Source organism: Vicia villosa, linkage group LG2 (assembly GCF_029867415.1).
Source record: "Vicia villosa cultivar HV-30 ecotype Madison, WI linkage group LG2, Vvil1.0, whole genome shotgun sequence".
Classification (NCBI taxonomy): Eukaryota; Viridiplantae; Streptophyta; class Magnoliopsida; order Fabales; family Fabaceae; genus Vicia; species Vicia villosa.
The window spans coordinates 229141777-229162664 of NC_081181.1; the positions used below are offsets into that span (position 1 = coordinate 229141777).

Here is a 20888-nt window from a genome sequence, read left to right on the forward strand (position 1 = left end):
TTCTTACCAAGTTTTGCACCTCTTAATGTTGGAAGAATTCTTGATGCCTCCATTTTTGGGCTGTACACAGTTTACAGTAATTAGCAAACTCAGTCCTTAACTAATACAGTAACTTCTTCTAAAAGTTTCATGTTATATACAAAGAAAAATACTGTTTTAACAAAAATGGTAGGGAGTTTTGTTTCTGTCGGTGATATTGGCCACTACCGTCAGTGTCACATTTCATCCAAAAATGTGGCAAAGGAGAAATTCATTGCCAATATATGCTTAAGTATCATGTTTGCATTTTTAATGGTGCAAAACAAAACAATATTTAATAATGGTGGTTTGGTTTAAAATTTATAGATGACATTTATTATGTTGATCTCACCAGCAAAATTTTGAATGATGTCTCAGATATAATGTAAACCATGTATATATATTATATAGCGCACTTCTGTTGTAACACTTTCTCACCTAGCAATTTTCTTGGTTGCATTTGAAAGACTAAGAAGAGGTCAGGATAAGTGGATGACTAGTTTTTTTTTTCTTTCCCTTATCACGTGCATTAATTAGACTCAACTACTATCATTCACATATTTATTGATTGATTCATCACTACTATTACTATTTATTTAAGAGATTAACTTTTATACAATGTCTATTTAGAAAGTCTTAAGATAGTATGTCTCAACCATTTATATGTTTGACTTTAGAAACAATTAAAATTAAAATCAAATATTTCAACAACTTAATAATTTTAAGAGTGAAGTGTCATTTTAGTCCCTCACAAGAAGTCAGATTAGTCCCTGAGAAAAAAAAAGTCCATATTAAATCCCTTACAAAATTTAACCGAGCCATGTTAGTCCCTCAACTAACATTTTTTTAAAATCGGTTTTTTTCTTACTTTTGAACCGTGACTGGACTGTTAATAAAGACTCATTTTAGTCCCTCATAAAAAAGAAGAGTCCAAATTAGTCCTTAAGAAGAAAAAAAGTTTATATTTAATCCCTTACAAAATTTAATTAAGCCATGTTAGTCCCTCTTTTAGTATTTTTTTAAATCAAATTTTTTTAAATTGTGATTGGACTCCTATTTTACGACTGTTGAATTGAAATTATTTACGAAGAGATTGTAGATAAATCATCGCGATACCACGGCGTTCTTTTCTTTGTTTGATTTATTATCAGACTTATGGGTGGGTGACTATGGTTTTTGTTGTTATGTATTCTTGTGTATTAGGTGTCGTTATTGTTTTAGTTGTTAATGATCTTTTAGGAAGGTTTAGTTTTGTTACTAAGGTGATTTAGGATAATTTCTTTCTTTTGTAAATAATACTTGTGGCAAATATAATACACATGGTATGTTGGAAGAAAATTGGTTTATACCATATCACTTAGGCTTTGATGAAAACAAAGTATTTAATGAACAATTAGGTACACTAACATATGTTCAAGTCTGCAGGATCATTAGTCAAAGAATTTACCGACTCTGACTCTAATAGGAACATATGAAGAGAAGTTTGAGACTCAGATTCTGAAAGATCAGAATATGATTACTCAAATTCTGAATGATAAGATTTCAATGTCTCACATTCAGGGAACCCAACTTCTAGTGAAAACTTAGACTCTGAAGACCATGTGCAAAGGAACTCAACCTCTGACCCCTACTAAATTTCTGAAAGTAAGTCTATCTTGTCAAGTCTAGTCATAGTTTAAAAATACGAAAAAAAACGTTTGAAAAAAATATTAAAAGAGGGACTAACATGGCTCAGTTAAATTTTGTAAGGGATTAAATAGAGACCTTTTTTTTCTCAGGGACTAATTTGGACTCTCCCTTTTTTGTGAAGGACTAAACTGGGTCTTCACTGGTGGTCCAGTCACGGTTCACAAGTAAAAAAAAATCGATTTGAAAAAAATATAAGTAGAGGGACTAACATGGCTCGGTTAAATTTTGTAAGGGATTTAATAGAGACTTTTTATTTCTCAGGGACTAATCTGACCTCTACAGTTTTTGTGAGGGACTAAACTGAGACTTCACTCATATTTTTAATTGATTGACATATACAATTTTTACATTTAGTGATGTATACAAATTGAATTGTTTATTTAAATATAAAATTAAAATATAATTAAAAGTTTTGAAAGAATACAACCCCTTCTCAATCTTGATATTGTTAGTATCTTTACCGACATCTTCTAATATTGAGAAGTACGAGAAGTCAGTCTACACTATTATAATTTCACTATCGATCTTCTCTGAGTGTCAAAAGGCGTTGATCTCCGGCTACTAATGTGAGACTGATGAGATTATCTTTAATCTTGAGGATAAGGAAATTGGACTATTCGATGGTCATAAGATTCATATATTCTCCGACTCACATTTTCTCCCTTTTTTGGATTAGTGGTTCAATAAGTGTTTTTCTTAAAGATTTTTTTGTTAATATCATGCCAGACTTGTTGGACCAATTTATCTTTTAGATGGAAATGCATGCCATTGATGCATATTCAACATTAGGAAATTGCGCTGGAAATTTTCCAATCTTCTTTTTGTACCTCTAAATGAAACATAAAGCTGATTAATCTAATTGTTGATTCAAGTTCATTATATTGGTTGCCGTAACTTCGAGATGAGGCCAATATAATCTATCATGAAAAAAACCTTTCAATTTCTTCTCAAGTTTGAATTAGGAGTGTTTATGGTTCAAGAACTGTACTGAATTGAACCAAATTAATGGTTCAATTCAGTTTTTAAAAACCACTTTAATAAAAAATCAATTAACTGTAAAAGCAGTTTCAATTCAGTTTTAAACTGGTTTTGAACCAATTTATGTTTATAAACTAATTTACAATCAATTTCTAGTTATAAACTAGTTTAAAACCAATTTGTAATTAAAAATCAAATTTATTTTATAAATTATTTCTAAATTGCTTTTTTATATATATATATATATATATATATATATATATATATATATATATATATATATATATATATATATATATATATATATAATTCTACTGTACCTTACAAATAATTTAGCTTCCATTGTGTAACTAAATCTATTGTCAAAGATGTTCCCTTGTGAAATTTAGTGGAGTAATGAAATTAAAATGATGTTCCTCAACAAATATATAAATTATTTGTAAAGATAGTTACTACTATCATTAATATTTTCTCTTTATTTTATTTACCACGTGATATTTGTTTGTTAATTATAAGATGCTAAGTTGAACTTCATGTTCTTTTTCATTGGTTTCAATAGTGATTTCTTTTACAGTTTTGCAAACAACATCGTTTATGTGTTGGTAAACATTTGGATAAATTTCTCTTGCTGAGAACCCACTTTTTTTAAGTGGAGGAGATTTCCTTCTTAAATCACATTTATTTATTGTATGTTTTTTTATGCTGGTGTACAACTACAGGTAACTAAAAGCATTTTTTTTATTTTCCAAAAAAAGTTATTAAAAAAACATTTCTTTTTATTTGCAGAAGAAAAAAATTATTTATATTTTTTCTTTTTTATTTTTCAAATAAAAAAATCGGAAAATCTTACAAATTTTTTTAGTTTAGGAAAAAAATTATTTTAAATTTAATTTAAAAAAAAAATCAAATTTTAAAAAAAACTATGAACTTTTTAAAAACAATTAGTTAAACAGTTTAAACTGGTTTTTAACTTAAATTTGGTTAACTGAATTGTTTATAATATGTGGTTCAGTTCATTAACAATTTAAGTGGTTCAAGTTTTTTATGGTTCAATACAATTCAGTTTGAGAATATGGTTCAACTAATTGTATTTTTGCACACCCCTAGTTTGAATTGAGTTTTATAGGAGAGAAGAATACCACAAAAATGATGTTCCAGTCAATGATAAAGGGAACAAATGTAGATTGAGAAATTTTTTATGGTTTCCTTCACCTAATTGTGTAGGAAACCATCCAATAGTATCCATAGTTAACTTGACATGTTCTTCGAAAAAGGTAGCAAATTCTTGAGTTTTATAACATTTGGCCAGAGGCATCAATCTCTCCATCAATTTAGGATAAGACTTCCTATACATTAAACTATCCATGAGCGTAAGTTTATTCCAAAGTACCTCTTGATTGTATTGATTATGAAATTTGGGTTCAATAGTTGTTGTCTAAGAGGTCTAACTTCGGATACTTTCAGATGGCCACACACATTCTCTAAATGGTTTTGGAAACAATATCGAAATTGAACTTGATGTGGGGGAATCCCATGGCTTCTTTTGACTCTCATAAATATTTTTCTAGCAGAAGTTTCAAATACTACTGATATTACGATAGTAAAATAGATTTGTAATCCATATATGCTCACCAACATAACCAATAATTGATTAAGGTGTCATTAAACCCACAAAGAGTGATACTAACACATCAGGTCGTGGTTGAAGTATTGTGGGACTAGCCAATATAAATGGATAACTTGCTCATGGATGTTGAATCAAATAATCTGAATCTGAAGTATTGTGGCAACTTACTAGGTTGAGAATTACAAAGAGTAAAAAGTTATTATTGCATAAGAATCAATTGGACATGGGAAAACCCTACCTTCATTTTGATCGATAGAATTGCACTAGTAATGCCTTTCTAACCTTGATTCCTTTCCTTGCATAGTAGAAGCGACACAACTATTACTTAAATTGACTCATTTTTCTCCAACTTAACCTTTTGTATCTTGTTATGTGCTACAGGTCTGACAATATCTCCATGTTATTAAGCGACATGATATATCATCTATCTCTATCTGCAACTGTTGTCTAATGAAAGATGTTGTCATTACCATTAAATCCCTAGATGGATCAAGCGAAAGAGCTCCAAAAGTAGTAGGAAGATGCACAATTAATGGCATTTCCACTATATTTGGAGGTTCATTAGGTTGTTGTTGGCATGATCTTCTTGTAGATGATGGTTATGGTTGATTCATGTTGCCAAGGCTCTTTCTAGAATGCTGGTGCATACACCTAGCGTAGTCTTGATCGATGAATGAAAATTGTCATTAGTATTGACTGTAGTGTTTCACCGCGTGTGCCAAGTTTGTTGTTGAACTATGAAAATTAGTCGAGGATAGATTGATAGCTCTCAACGCTGTTTCCATTTTCTTCACAAAATTACGTTGAGGAAATAAATATGTCTTTCACATGTGAGTTCCTTAACTACTCTAGAGAGTGTTAGGTGATGTATGGGGACGTTGAACTAATAATTTAAGAAATGCATAAAAACTAAAGTAATGCACAAAGATGAATTGCTTAAAAAAGCTTGATTATTGACTTATTGTCTTAAATAATATTTACAAGTTGTAATATTTATAAACACAATTATCTTATTAGACATAGAATGGTGGCCTACAAAAATATTGTCACATTCGACTATTTATGCGGGTAATGCATGAGTGTTCTCTCTACTTTGTGATACATAACGTCCCATGTTCAACTTAATGGTAAATGTTTTTTATTCCCTCTGTCCCACAATGAGTGACCCAACCCACCATTTCACACAAATTAAGAAAAATGTACAAAATAGAGAGAATGACGTTTTTACTATAGTACCCTTATCATGTATTGAGAATGGTAAAATTTTTATTAATTAAAGGATAAAATTGAAAAAAATATATTGAAAATTAAAATGGGTCATTCATTTCAGGACATTATTTTATTCCAAATGGATTACCTATTATGGGACGGAGGGAGTAGCATTTATGTTAACCCTACTTGAGTGTACACTTTCTTTAATTCGTAGTTGCGTAATCTTCAACATCTTCAATTCATGACACTGTCAACACAAAACATGATCAGAATGTCTACTTATCCTGTTCTATTGTGTTTTATCTGAATCTAAGTTTTAATGACTATAATAAACTCTAATAAACTTAAGAAAGATTCAATTGACTAATATTCGAGTGTGCTCGTACTCGTGTAATTTGTTATTGATTGAGAGACATTCAACTAACTCTAAAATTATATGTATGTCGATTTCAAATAAGATTTCAATTATTTTAAAAATATAAAAACTTATACATTAATTAAGTGATGTTACATTACATTCATGTACAAACTCACGATACATGTATGATGCACGATGCATAAGTACCTATCTACTACTAACTTTTATGTTTCAGTCTTTGAGCACCCTACCCTAGCCCAATTCATACTAGTATCTTTCAGTATCTTTTACAGCCATACTTTAACTTTATTTAGTTGATAGTATAGTATATAGCTCTATTGAAAGTACTAACTTCGATGTATGCTTTTTAAACTCCTCGTGAAATGAAAAGTTAAGGCTCGTGTGAGAGTGGAGTCTTTTTTTCTTTTTTCCTTCTTCATGTAATCAAGTTAACTCAAAAGCAGAAAGTTATGGCAAATATGTATATGGTTTTACCATGCCACCACGTGAATACCCCACTCACACTTTCTATTGTGTTTGACAACAACCAATCAATTTGCTTAAAGGTTCAACTTTATATTAATGCTACCCAACTTTCTTATTGCAATAGATAGTAGTATTTATTGTTGTTTTAACCATTATTCTATTAAGCACAGTTTTTTTCCTTTCTATTTATAAAAAAGCATAGTACTAAATAAAGTTAGTTTTGTAAGGGCATATAGTTTTTACTTTTTACATGCATGCACATCTTTAAAAGCTTTAGCACAGATTAAAATAGTATACAAATCAATGAAATCCTTGTTCAATTTAGATATCTTTTTATCAATTCGAAAAAGTATATGAGATAGTTAATTTATATATAATCGATATTGAAGAGTATAATTTTTATTAGAATGGACATGCCAAGTTGGAAAAAGAGAATGCTTAGTTGTTTTTAGGCTCTAAAAATATGCCAAGTTGGACAAATTATGGACATTTAGAATTGTGGCTCTGATTATTTAGTCAATCAAATTCACACTTCATTCACGATTTATTTTGGCAATCCAGTCCAATTACATTGAGTGGACTAATATAGTGGCTTAAAATGAGGGATTGTGAAAAAATTTGTAGAGACAAAAAGTAATTTATGAAAAATTTAATTTGAAGGCATAGTTGACCTAACGCGTTTTGAGATTTAAGGCAAAATTTAATTTAAATTATTTCAAAAATAATATTTAATTAAAAATTAAATTAATTAATTAAATAATTTTTAAAATAATTTTATATATAATTATGATTTTTATTATTAATGTTAAACAATTATAATTGTTTTTATAGATTGGACTGATTCCTTTAATTTAAAATAAAAGATATGCATAATTATTATAATATATTTCAAATAACCGATGTTATGGACTTCAAATATTTTAAAATTAGCAAAACAACTAAAAACAACAAAATATTCAATACACTATGGGTTATGGTATGAAGTACCACCTTATACGGCTTGTCTATTTGGTTAGTTTGTTAATTTTATGAAACATTGATTAATGGATAAATTAGATTGACCTCGCATGACATGAGATCTATTAAAATACACAAACACCTTAAATAGTTTCAAAATATGCACTAACATTTCCTAAGTTTAGATATACTAACAAAATATTTTAGTGACAAAGTAGGTAAATGTCATCTATACCTACAGTTTTTAGTCGTCACTAAGACTAAGAGAGGGTGTTGGTAGCATCACAAGTCAAAAGAGAGGCTTAAACTAAATATCCATATTGCAGTAGAGAAATATTAGCAAAGTTGAAATCTCATGACATCTTGCACGCCTTTACAAAGCATAACGCTGGATAAACGTCATTTCTAAACTTGTCAACACGAGAACCTTCAGTGTCAACCACTCTATCATCCAAAAAACCTTGAAAAATAATAGCATTGGAACGATGAATATGTCAATGGAAATTATGAGAAACATCTCGAGATCCTTTGAAATCTCGCCCATGATAAAGTATATTGAACACAATATGTGTACTGTCCAAAACAATACAAGTGTGTGTATTCCCCCTGCAAGGGCAGGGAGACTCAGAGGCTTTAGTAGGTATATTACACGTTCGGGGGTGAGGGCTATCCCACGACGGCGAGTAGCCCTTTATGGTGGTTTTTGAGGCTGTTTTAGGCACCAACTTATGTGAGGTGAGAGGTCTTGCTATTGTCTGGCGCTGCTAGGTTGCAAGCGAGTGGTTGGAAAAATGTTGCTAAGGTTTCTCAGAGCGGAGTGCTCTGTGAGTAGTGTTTGTATGTGTGTAAGTAAGTAAGTGTTACTTGAGAGCTATCTTATATCCCCTTGAGGGATAGTGTATTTATAGGAATTGTGGATTCCTAAGGCCTCCTTGGAAAATGCCATTGCGCACCCAATAAAAAATTGGATAATTAAATTCCTATTTCCAAGATATACGTGGTTCAGTAACTATCTTGACTTTCTCACTGTCCAAAACATGTCTTATCCCATATTTTCTCTTCCCAGGGGCGATGAAAACGCAGGGCAAAGCGATATCTCCCTTTAGGAAACCTCACATCGTTTCCCTAGGCAAGGTTATATGCAAATATAAAACTACACAGTCCCTTAAATAAAAATCCTTTGGTACCCATGGTTAACAAGAATATTCCGAGGACTGTCATTTTCCCTTATGAGGATTTTGTTGGCTTTTAGGAATCTAGACTTTCCAGACGACTATGTGCCTCGGATGACGAGACGCCGAGCCCTTCAAGCATTATATTAGGTAGTCCGTCTGAGGACGGTAAGTCAGTTCCTCTTGTAAAGCAACAAATTTCTACTAGAGTTTTTTCCGCCAGGAGAGGATGAAGTCATATTGATTCTTCAGAAATATCATTTCCCCTTCTAAAAATTTCCGCGTGCAAAAACTTCACATCAACTAGAGGCCATAATAGTCATTAAAGAAGCACCCTGGTGCATTTGGAAAGCTACTTTGGCCATTAATTCATGCTTAGTAGTGTCAGAAAGAAATATAAGCACAATCCCCTTCCAGGAAGTAGGAATGCACTTCCTTGACCATGCATAACCCCTAGTCATGAAGAATTTTTTAAGGGATTATGCAAGAAAGACACTATGCTTGGCACATAGAATGAATTTCTCAGAGGCAAGCTATGTTGGTTTATAACTTTTGGTAAGATCCCCTTCCTGGATTCTTACCTTCCCACAATTCATCTTGGAGGATTCACCTTCGAAAGGATTTTAGTCTAACTTATTTTACTTCCCTACTTGGGTCAAGTGTATCTCAATGTTCGGGGAATTGTCCCCTCCAAGGTTACTCTCTCTTCTGCCTTAGAAAAATTTAGATTTGGGTTCAATAGGGGAGGCAGAAGAGTATTCTTTGTCGTATGTGCTTTCTTGCTCCTCATGATGTCACAAACTAGACACATGTTATCTGCAAGACAAACAAATGTAATGGCCAAATCAAGTATTAAGAATAGTAATAAAGACAAACAAAATATGGACCCTCTCACCAAAAAGCTTTTTACTTTCCTTCACATCACCCGCTTTTACCACCAATCATGTATCAATTTACATCCTCTTCTGTTGAATAAGAGACACATATGAAGGTCCAACTCAATATTCATAATGCAAACTCTCATAAAATGTGAACGAATCCTCCTTTAACAACTCTTCTTATGGGTTAAAGTATTTGATGAAAATGAATATTGGTTTGGTTTCTGGAAGAAGTGATTTTGAGTCCAACCTCTTTGCATTTAACCCCACATTTGACTAACTACAAACCAATGGGGCTAGGATGGGAAACATCACATTCTAGAGGAAAGCAAAAGCTAGAATGGGCCTCTTGACTTTGAGGGACGACCAGAAAGCAACGATATTTGAAATTCTTTCAACTTTTAAGGTATACATCACACACCTTCTTTGGATGACAAAGTGAGAGCAACTCTTGTCTCCGCTCTATTCTAACAAAATTACATGTTATGTTGAAAATGTCAAAGAATAATTTCAAAGTTGGTGCTCTATCCTATTACTCATACTAGTGTTGGAATGCCTTCTCAAAAAGGGAATGATTCTTAAGTGATTCAATACATCCACTTCACAATCGGTGAAGGGAAACCTAAGTTTCATCGTGGAAAACATACACTCATTAAAGGGAACTGAAAACCATTTAAAATATTCGTACAACCTCTTACTGGGTTCAACATGAGAGACTGAACAATAAGATGCGAGACAAACTAATTAGAGGATAAACCTCCTGACGTGTGCTCTCTAAAATTTGAGCACTATTGAAAACATAAGCTTTCCCCACCAACTCCTATCCACCCAAAAGTACTGAGCAACATCGGCGGGAAAACCAAAGCCTTATTGGTCCTTTTAAACAATATTTGCCACACTGCCAATAAAAAGAAAATGTCCGTCATAAACCATGGAAGAATGATTTAAATCGACGGGGCTCGGAGAAAACTACTTAAAAGGAGAGATACCAAATGGGTTGCAATCTCTGAAAAGGGAAACAATCACATGAAGCAATATGTCACCAGAGCTCAAGGAAGAATGATTGAAATCGACGGGGAGAGAGAAAGTACACTTTCCACAAAGGGTGAAACATAACTTGAAAGGAGGAATTGCCTTTATGACGAAGAAAAGTAAACAAACCAATGGCCCATAATGAAGGAAGATATACATACACAAATAAACTAATAAATTTATCTCAAGATCACAATGGTACTCGAGTGCACTCGGGCACCCTAAAGTGCAACGTCACCCCTACCTTAGGGTTCTAAGGCCACATGTCAAAATGATTATCCAAAATGTTTCAGTGATGATAATCGCATTTAATGATCCTATTCCCAATTGTATTGATGTACCATAAAGGATCTTCCACTTTCTCCACCAAAGTTTAGGCTAAAGGAATGCATAACAAGCCCTCAATGTATGGGTAAGAACAAAGGCTTGGGGGGGATTGTTTTGAGCTATTAACCAGACCCACAAAGAAGTACCCAACAACAAACATTGTAAGGAAATACACTTAGAACAGGTGGGATCTCACCTTAGCCAATGGCAAGTGATTTTGCCCTTCAGCGTATTTCCCATCATTAGATGCGATCAGACAGAAATTCTTGTGAGGCGTCCTATCGCACAAATATAGTTTTAACCATCCACACTATCTAAAGTCCAATCCACACCATTTCAAGTATTCATTCATTCTTTCATACACTCATACTACTTTCTCACTCATTTACACTGATTTGAGTGTTGGTGTGCTAAACTTACAAGTTCACCCCCACTCCTCCATATCGAAAGCTCACTCCATCATACAAGAACTTCACTATATTAGATCTATATCAATTTCTAGTTCAAGTTCATTACATTATCTAAAAAACAATTTTGTAATGATATGGATTTAAGCAGCAAAAGTTAAATATATCATGGATCATCTACACAAAAAGTCCACAACAAACAAAGTCAATGGCGAAATCCAAAAATAAAGTTCTAAGATTTTCACTTCAATGCTCAAATATGACACAACACAATAATCTATACTTGAGGTCATCCATGCTAGCTAACATACCTATTAATTAGATAACTAGTAGCACCAACGTGCTTGCACAACTCTAAGTTATATGGATCATATTAAAATTGGAAAATGCCACCACCTATATCATAATTAGCTAGAGTAACGAAACCGAACTTATCCACTAATGATCTCAAAGATCACCTTAGTAGATAGAAACTACATGCGTCATATTAGAGTCCATCCAGTTTCTAAATAAAAAACTCACCCTTCAAGTATGATCACACAATCAATTCGCGTAGTTTCCATGTACATACATTTTTCCTTACTTTGACATCGTAGTACATTTGTAGATACACCCCTATTGAGAAAGTGTCAAGTCCCACATTACTTACAGATAGACATTGAATGAATTTGTATAGAATGACACTCCTATACTTTACAAGTCAATTTTATAGGGATGAGTTTGAAAAAACTCTAATTCATATAACCCGTCACTCAGAGAAAGATCATACTACAAGCAAGAGACAAAAGTATGTTTGGATTCACTTTTGAGAGACAAAAATATAACATTAATCTTGGAGCACAGATCATCTCCAACTGAATTCCTTCTACCAACCATTCAACGCTTAATCTAATGGCTTAAAAGTTTTAAAATAATGTAATAAAAATAAAAATATTGTTTTCAAGAAAAATGAATGGTGCAGATTGTTGTTGGAATTAGACTCTCAAACCTTTGAGTAATTCCTTATCGTTAAAGATGACAATGAAGAAAATAAGAACAAAAGTAGGATTAGGGTTTGCAGAAATTAAAAGAGAAGAAGAAAGTATTTTCTACAGAGTTTTTCTCTGCCCACAAACTGTGGAAATTCTGTTATTCACTTGCAACTACAACTTCTGTGAATACAAGTTAATGACTTGATTACAAAATAATGAGGGTTACTCCCTATTTATAGATTTAGGTTAGCTTTCTCCCTAAGCCAAGGCCCAAAACTATAAAAGCCCAAAATACCTATTTTGGAACTAAATCAAATCAATTCTATTTTAAATCTAAATCAAATCTATCTAGATCTAAAACAAATATATGCGTAACAAACTGCTACACACTTCAACACACCTTGTGTTCGAGCAACAACCTGCTTCGACACAAGGAATTACAAATTAACACACCACCTAATTTATTGTGTCTAAGCTATCTACATTCATCATATCTCTTAGTCTTCTGAATATTTCGACCTACACTCCCTTCGTCATGATATCTGCAATCTGATTCTCAGTTCTGTAGTGTTCCAAATTCATCTTCCCTTTAGCTACCTGCTCTCGAAGATAGTGGGACCTAATTTGAATGTGCTTGCTTCGACCATGTGCTATCAGGTTCTTCGCTAGATTGATAGCTGACATGCTCTCGATCTTCATGGTAATTGCTCCATGATCTTTCCCTGTTATCTCTTCGACCAAGTTCACCATCCATGTTTCTTGACACGTACAAAGGGAATCAACTATGTACTCTGCTTCGCACGATGATAGTGCCACTACTGGTTGCTTTCTCAAACTCCAAGCAACTAGTGCACCACCTAGCATAAACACATAACCAGCTGTGGATTTTTGATCCTCAACATCATTACACCAAATCGAGTCGGTGTAACCCACTAATTTGCATTCTTTTCCCTCATCAGCTGCAGGAAACATAATGCCATAGTCGAGAGTTCCTTTTAAATACCTCAGTATCCTCTTCGCCGCTGCTAGGTGCGATACCTTTGGCTTCGGCATGAATCTACTTATCATACCTACACTGTATGCTAAGTTAGGCCTTGTGTGACAAAGCATCCTGAATCCAAGTACCATTAGTCCTTGAATTTATCTTAATATTTTGTTGTGACCATTAGCAACATATTTTCTTCTTCTTCTTGTTTTGCAAGCTTTGCATCACTTTCTTGACTTTTATTCTTTTTTGGACAAACTGTCGAATAATGACCATACTTCTGACAGTTGAAACATTGAATGTGACTCTTGTCAGGCTTTCGACCACCACCTCTTCCTCTACCTGCAACACCACCTCTTTGGTTTCCTTGGTAAGAGGGCTTTCTCTGATTCGAGCAATTTCCTTCTTGCTGATTTTGACCAGTCGAATTGTTGTAGCCACCTCTACCTTTATTTCCAATCCAGCTTCCTTTGCCTTTCCTTTCGTTTGCTGACTGAGCCTGCAGGGCCACATATCGCTCTTTGACTTTCCTACAGCTCTTTCAGCCATTCTTTGTTCACGAGATTCAAGCGTCCCTTGAAGCTCTTCTTTTGTCAACTTTGATAAGTCCTTCGACTCTTCTATGGATACCACGATATGGTCGAACTTAGGGGCCAAAGACCTCAAAATCTTTGAGACAACAGCTCTTGTTGTTAATACTTCTCCACATATCTCGATTTGATTCACTAGTTTCGTAACCCTAGTGAAGAAATCTGTTATGCTTTCACTATCTTCCATCTGAAGCAATTCATATGTTCTCTTGTGAGTTTGTAACCTCACCTCTTTCACCTTTTCTGCACCTCCAAAAGATTTTTCAAGAATCTCCCAAGCTTCTTTTGAAGATTCTATATCACTTACCTTTTCAAAATTATCTGGACTCAGACATTGATGGATTATAAAGAGAGCTTTATAATCTTTCTTCTTCAATTCTTTATGCGCAGCCTTTTGTTCCTCCTTCGCACATTCTGCAAGCGGTTCTATCCCTTCTTTTACAAGATCCCAAAGATCTTAACAACATAATACAACTTTCATCTGCTTGCACCAATTCTCATAGTTATCTCCTTTCAGAATTGGAAGTGTTGCTGGAAAATGCCCATTCAGATGATTCATTGCCATCGCCATTCTTCTTGCCTTGAATCGATTAACCGGAGCTCTGATACCAGATGTTGGAATTAGACTCTCAAACCTTTAAGTAATTCCTTATCGTTAAAGATGACAATAAAGAAAATAAGAACAAAAGTAGGATTAGGGTTTGCAGAAATTAAAAGAGAAGAAGAAAGTATTTTCTGCAGAGTTTCTCTCTGCCCACAAACTATGGAAATTCTGTTATTCACTTGCAACTGCAACTTCCGTGAATACAAGTTAATGACTTGATTACAAAATATGAGGGTTACTCCCTATTTATAGATTTAGGTTAACTTTCTCCTTAAGCCAAAACCCAAAACTATAAAAGTCCAAAATACCTATTTTGGAACTAAATCAAATCAAATCTATTTTAAATCTAAATCAAATCTATCTAGATCTAAAACAAATATATGTGTAATAAACTACTACATACTTCGACATACTTTGTGTTCGAGTAACAACCTGCTTTGACACAAGAAATTACAAATTAACAATTGTGGGGGTACCAAGAACATAGAGAAACTACTAGAGAGGATCCAGATCCTTAGTCTTAATATGATTGATTTCTCTAAAATAATTGATTTTGCATTTAGAATTAATTCTTCTTGAAGTTAGAACTTGTATCTTTTGAGTTTGAACATTATTTTAACACTTAAATTTACCGTTCAACTTATTTTTGCAAAAATTCATCTAAACATAAATTAATTTTTCTTCGACTCAGTTTTGCATAAATTTATCCAAATATAAATCACTTTTTCTTCGACTCATTTTCATAGATAATATTTTTACTTAATCAATTCATTCAAAATCCATTTTCATCACCACCGAACCAAACTTGCACTATTTTCATTAAAAATCTGTTTATGCCTTAGTCCATATATATATCTTTCTAACGTGAAACTTTCAATACACATGTATGTGGTTGCCTTTCAACTAAATTATCAGCCATAGAAAGAAAGAAATCATGCATTAGTCACCTTATTCTTGCAGCCACAACTACCAAGCGTGGAAGTTACTTCACTTGGCATAGTAAAAAAAACATGGACGAGAAAAAAGTACACCTATATATCACACACAAAATCACTTTAAATTTTCAAAAAGCTAGTATATATCGCATTCACTTCATTAACTCTTCTTGAAAAATCTAGCAGTTAAGTTCACGATCATTGATAACTGACTTTTGCATTTCTAACATCCACACATTCTCACATTCTTACAAACTCATTATAACTATTATAAATAACATTGTTCTCATACCCTAATTTGTTCATCAATAATATTTTACTCTCTATACTCAACTCAAGTTTCTCTTAGAAATATTCATATGGCACCTCATGGAGATTCATTACCTAGCTCATTCTCTAGAACCAACAACATTGTATGCTCCAAACCACCAAAACCTAACTCATCTGACCACAACAACAACAATAACAACATTCAAAGAACAATCTCCGACATATCATTCGCGTTATCGAAAGAAGACTTCGATTTAACACTTCCACCGATAACCGAAGTTGAGGATGTAAAGTGCGAGTGCTGTGGCATGTCGGAAGAGTGTACACCGGAGTACATAAAACGCATACGCGACAAATACTTAGGGAAATGGGTTTGTGGTTTATGTTCTGAGGCAGTGAAAGAAGAGTTGGAGAAAAATGGAGGGAACAAAGATGAAGCTTTGAGTGAACACATGAATGCATGTGTTAGGTTTAACAAATTTGGAAGGACTTTTCCTGTTTTGTTTCAAGCTGAAGCCATGAAAGAGATGCTGAAAAAGAGTAAAATGGAAGGTAGAAGGGCTAACTCATTCAACCCTAGAGAAAAAGGTGGCGGTGGTGAAAAGAAAGGTGGACTTGCTAGAAGTTCAAGCTGCATTCCTGCTATCACAAGAGATATCAACGATTTCAAAATTTCAAGTTAAACTTAACTTACAATACAAGTTATTATAACAACTTCTTATTTTACACGCCAGATAACTTAATTTATGCGCATCTTCAGATAGACCCTGAGTTTGATAGAATTTCATCATGTCACAGTGATTTTAGTAAGAATCACGTGTAGACTGTAATTTTGTCAAACTCAGTAATGTTCTAAAGATGCCGTAAGTCTTTTAATTATGTGTTAATTAATTTCTATGTTGATGGTTTGTTGTGTCTCTATAGTTAATGTTGTTCATTTTTTTCTACTGACTAGTGGCTACAACTCAGAATCATTGGAGGGTTTCAAGATAACATAACCCTAAAGTTGTTACCTTTTGATGATCTGAAGTTTTTTTAGGTCTCTCTTCCTATCACTATCATAGTTTTAATTGAAAGGAAGTTGATCCGTGTGAGATCTTCTTTGTCTTTCTTTTTGATGGAGAGAGTAATTCTTTGTATTTAGTCAGTGGCTTTTTCATTGTCAATCTTATAACAGAAATAAAATTTGCTTATTGCATTGATACACTGCTTTAAGTTGGTGCTTTTGTCTCAATTTATGGTTACCAAATTCACAAGAGAACTACTTTTGCCTTTGTGTTTTTTAATCTCTTGTACATATGTAAGCTTCTTTTTATTTTCTCTATTTATATATTTTCTATTTGTCTTGAGAAAAACAAAAATCAAAAGACTTTGCAATATTTTTTTTTTTTTTTTATAAAAACAATCAAACTAATTAAAATAATTAATGATATAATTGAAATTACATAGCATTATGAGGATCACAAATATACCGCTGTATTCTTTGAATTTTTTTCTTCAAAATTTTCTTTTTGAATTTAGAGTCGGTTTCGGTAAAACATTGATTTTCTCCATTGTTTCAAAAGTTGTTTAAAATGGACAAAGTATGAACAACATTTGTATTTAAGACATGACCAAAATGAGTTTGATGATTGTGAGAGAGAAGTATTATTAGAATGGAATTATATTACACATACAAAGGGATATCTATTAATATGGTTAAGAATACATTAACCAACCAACTAACTGAAACTGAAAAACTGTGACACTTTGTTTGTGTTGCAAACTACTTACAACATTTCTTACGACCACTAACAACCATATACAAAATTGAATTAACTCTTAATATCTTTCCTAATTCAAAATTTATAAGCTCCTTATTCTCATTATTCCTTTAAGACCTTCAAATCTGAATGTTTCAAAGGCTTTGTCAAGATGTTTGACAATTGTAACATAGTTTTGGAATGCTCAATACTCGACCTTTCTTTACCAACTTGATCCCTAAAGAACTAGTACCTCCTTTCCAAGTGCATTCTCCTACCATGGCACATAGGATGGTTTGCCAAGTCAATTGCTGATTAATTTTTCACTAGTAGTTTGATCTACACACAGTTGCCCACATTCAGCTCTTAAAGCAACACCTCCAACCAAAATGCTTGACATGTAACATAAAAGACCATACCTTACTCTTTCTTACATGAAGGCAAAGCTATATTCCTCACTTCTTGCTTGTGCATCTTCCAATCTCTATATGCTGCAATGGCTACAACTAGTCTTATGGTTTCAAATCTAACAACTGTTGCAGAGACATCATTGAAATCAATGTCAGGCTTATGAAGAAAGCCTTTTGCTACCATTCTTGCCTAATGCTTTGCAATTTCACCACTTGCCTTCAATTTCAACTTGTAAACTCACCTCACATCTATTTCCTTCTTTCTTGAATAATTTACCAGTTCCTAGGTTTTGTTCTTCTCAATGGCTTTGATCTCTTCATACGTTGCACCTTGCCAATTCTCAATTTTCAAGTCTTGAACATGATCCATTGCCTCTGATTTAACCATCATGGCTTCTTCAATTAGGTCTATATTTTCTCGTATGGCTTGATCTGGAAACATCTCATAATTATCCAGTTTGACTGCTTGAGTTCAGGCTCTTATTGATCTTCTCACCACTTGAGGTTGTGCAAGTTCAGTCTCAGCTTCTACTTCTTGTTCATCATCTTGAAGAGTGGTTCTAATGTGACTTGAATATTCACCATCGTGTTTTACTTTCGTCAAATTCCACATCCATACTAATCAACACATTGTTCTCAATTGGTGAGAACAACATGTAGGCACTTGTGGAATGACAACCAACCAAAATCATGGCTTGACCCCTATCATCAAGCTTCTGTTAGAGATTCGGTATGATAAACCTGGATATCTTCAAGAATCGTGTTCGTTCACTTTCCGAACAAAGTATTTCGACCCTAATCTTGTCTGGGTTCACGAAATCTTTGCGGGGATAATTCTTGAAGAACAATCTGTTTCTGACAATGGAGAACAGATCAGAATGTAGAGAGGAAGTCTGTAATTTCGTGTTCCAAATCGAGACCAAAAGACTCCTTATATAGGAGACCAATGATAGAAACGAACAGACACACCTTTTCGGAAAACAGTTATGTCTGTTGGAACGGGTGCAACTATTCAAACGAATTGTTATGTCCGTTGGGAAAGGGTGCAACTATTTAAACGAATTGTTACGCCCCTTGGAACCCGGTTTCTATTATTCATATTCAATTACACGTTTGGCTCGACGAGCGTGCACTCCGCACTACCCTAACTCGTTTCAAACTTAACGTATAATTGCTTTGGCCTAAAGTAAATCACATTACTACCAAAATACATTGATGATACTAAAATCACCAACAAACTCCCCCCATTTTAGTATAATCCTTGATTTACTTTCAGGTATAACGATCAAACAAATGCATAGAAGAAAATGTCTTACGATTGAATTTTCATCTTAGTACAAATACACATTCTAAATATTCGAAAATCGGGGTGTCACAATGATTGAACCCGTCAATCCATTTGAATATCTAAAGATATAGTACACATATGTTTCTTACAATACTCTACTATTCATACTTGACACTTTACAAGCCATGTGTCCTTATCCATTAATAAGCATATAGGAAGCCAAGTCCAAGCTTCTTGAAGCGGCAAAACTTCATGCTCACATAGGTGATCCTTTTAATCTTGCACCTGCATTAGCAATTTTTCAAAAGAACCATTAAGAAGATATACTTCAACCTAGCCATCACTTGCAGGTCTGAGCACATACATTGGGAAGATAAACACAATTGCTCCAATCTTTAACTATGATCTTTCCACATTGAATTCTGCTTCTAACGTTGTATTAGAAGGGAATTGGGTATACCATAACTAATAGATTTAAATGGACTTTAATCCCATCCCAATTACCGACTTCTTCACTAAGTCTCTTGCTAACCCCTTCGTCAAGTGGTCAGCTAAGTTTTGTTGCGACCGAACAAACTCAATAGATATCACCCCATTCATGATTAATTTCCTAATCATACTATGTCTAATACCCAAATGTCTAGACTTTCCATTGTATATTTGACTATATGCTTTAGCCAGTGTGGCACTACTATCACAACGGATAGAAATTGGTGATATCGGTTTAGGCCATATCGGAATCTCATATACCAAGTTCCTTAGCTATTCTGCTTCTTTACCAGCAGCAGCTAATGCTACAAACTCAGATTCCATTGTGGAACTAGTTATACATGTTTGCTTCTTGGAAGCCCATGAGATGGCACCTCCCCCAAGCAAGAACACCCATCCACTTGTAGAGGATGAATCTTCAACATTATTTATCCAACTAGCATCCGAATAACCCTCTAACACCGAAGGAAATCCCATATATGACAATCCATAATTCATAGTACCCTTCAAGTACTTGAATACCCTAGTTATCGCATGCCAATGATGTCTACTAGGATTACTAGTAAATCTGCTCAACTTTCCAACCGCATAAGCAATATCCGGTTCAGTGCTAATCATAGCATACATCAAAGAGCCTATAGCTCTTGAGTATTCGAGTTGATCCACAGGTTTACCTGTATTTGGCATAAGCTTTTCTCCTGGATCCATGGGAGTACTTACTGGAGAACAATTTTCATATTTGAACTTCTTGAGTATTTTCTCAATGTAATGAGATTGCGTAATTACAATCCCCTTATTCTCCCGTTTAATCTTAATACCAAGAATAACGCCCGCTTCTCCCATATCTTTCATGGAGAACTTTGATGACAAGAAATTCTTTGTTTTATCAACTTGATTTTGGTCGGTGCCAAAGATCAACATGTCATCAACATATAGACAAATGAAAACTCCTTTACCGGATGTATCAAATTTGCTATATACACATTTGTCAGCTTGGTTTAGAATGAGACTATTAGACAAAACAACCTCATCAAACTTTTGATGCCACTGCTTCAGAGCTTGTTTCAGCCCATACAACGACTTAACTAGCTTACACACTTTATGCTCATTACCAGGCATTACAAAACCTTCAGGTTGCTTCATATACACTTCTTCTTCCAAATCACCATTCAAAAATGCTGTTTTGACATCCATTTGATGAATCACTAGATTATGAATAGCCGCCAAGGCAATCAATAATCTAATAGTAGTGATACGGGCAACTGGAGCATAGGTATCGAAATAATCAATCCCTTCTTTTTGTCTGAAGCCTTTGGTTACTAATCAATTCTTGTAGATGTTTAGTGTATCATCATTATAATACTTCCTTCTAAACATCTGTTTGCATCCAATGGATTTTGATATTTTAAGTAGATCGACAAGTTCCAAGTATGGTTTGACATTATTGAATCTATTTCATCTTG

General features: G+C 33.7%; 1 protein-coding gene across 1 annotated transcript; it reads left to right on the plus strand.

Moving 5' to 3' along the window:
* The first annotated feature begins 15498 nt into the window (after window positions 1-15498).
* Window positions 15499-16698, plus strand: LOC131648424 (uncharacterized). The gene has a single exon (XM_058918183.1). It carries the CDS (start codon window positions 15586-15588, stop codon window positions 16177-16179), a length of 594 nt encoding a protein of 197 aa, XP_058774166.1. The 5' UTR covers window positions 15499-15585; the 3' UTR covers window positions 16180-16698.
* The last annotated feature ends 4190 nt before the right edge of the window (window positions 16699-20888 follow it).

Coding starts and splice junctions, on each gene's coding strand:
- LOC131648424 (XM_058918183.1), top strand. CDS start 15,586: ATGGCACCTCATGGAGATTCATTACCTAGCTCATTCTCTAGAACCAAC.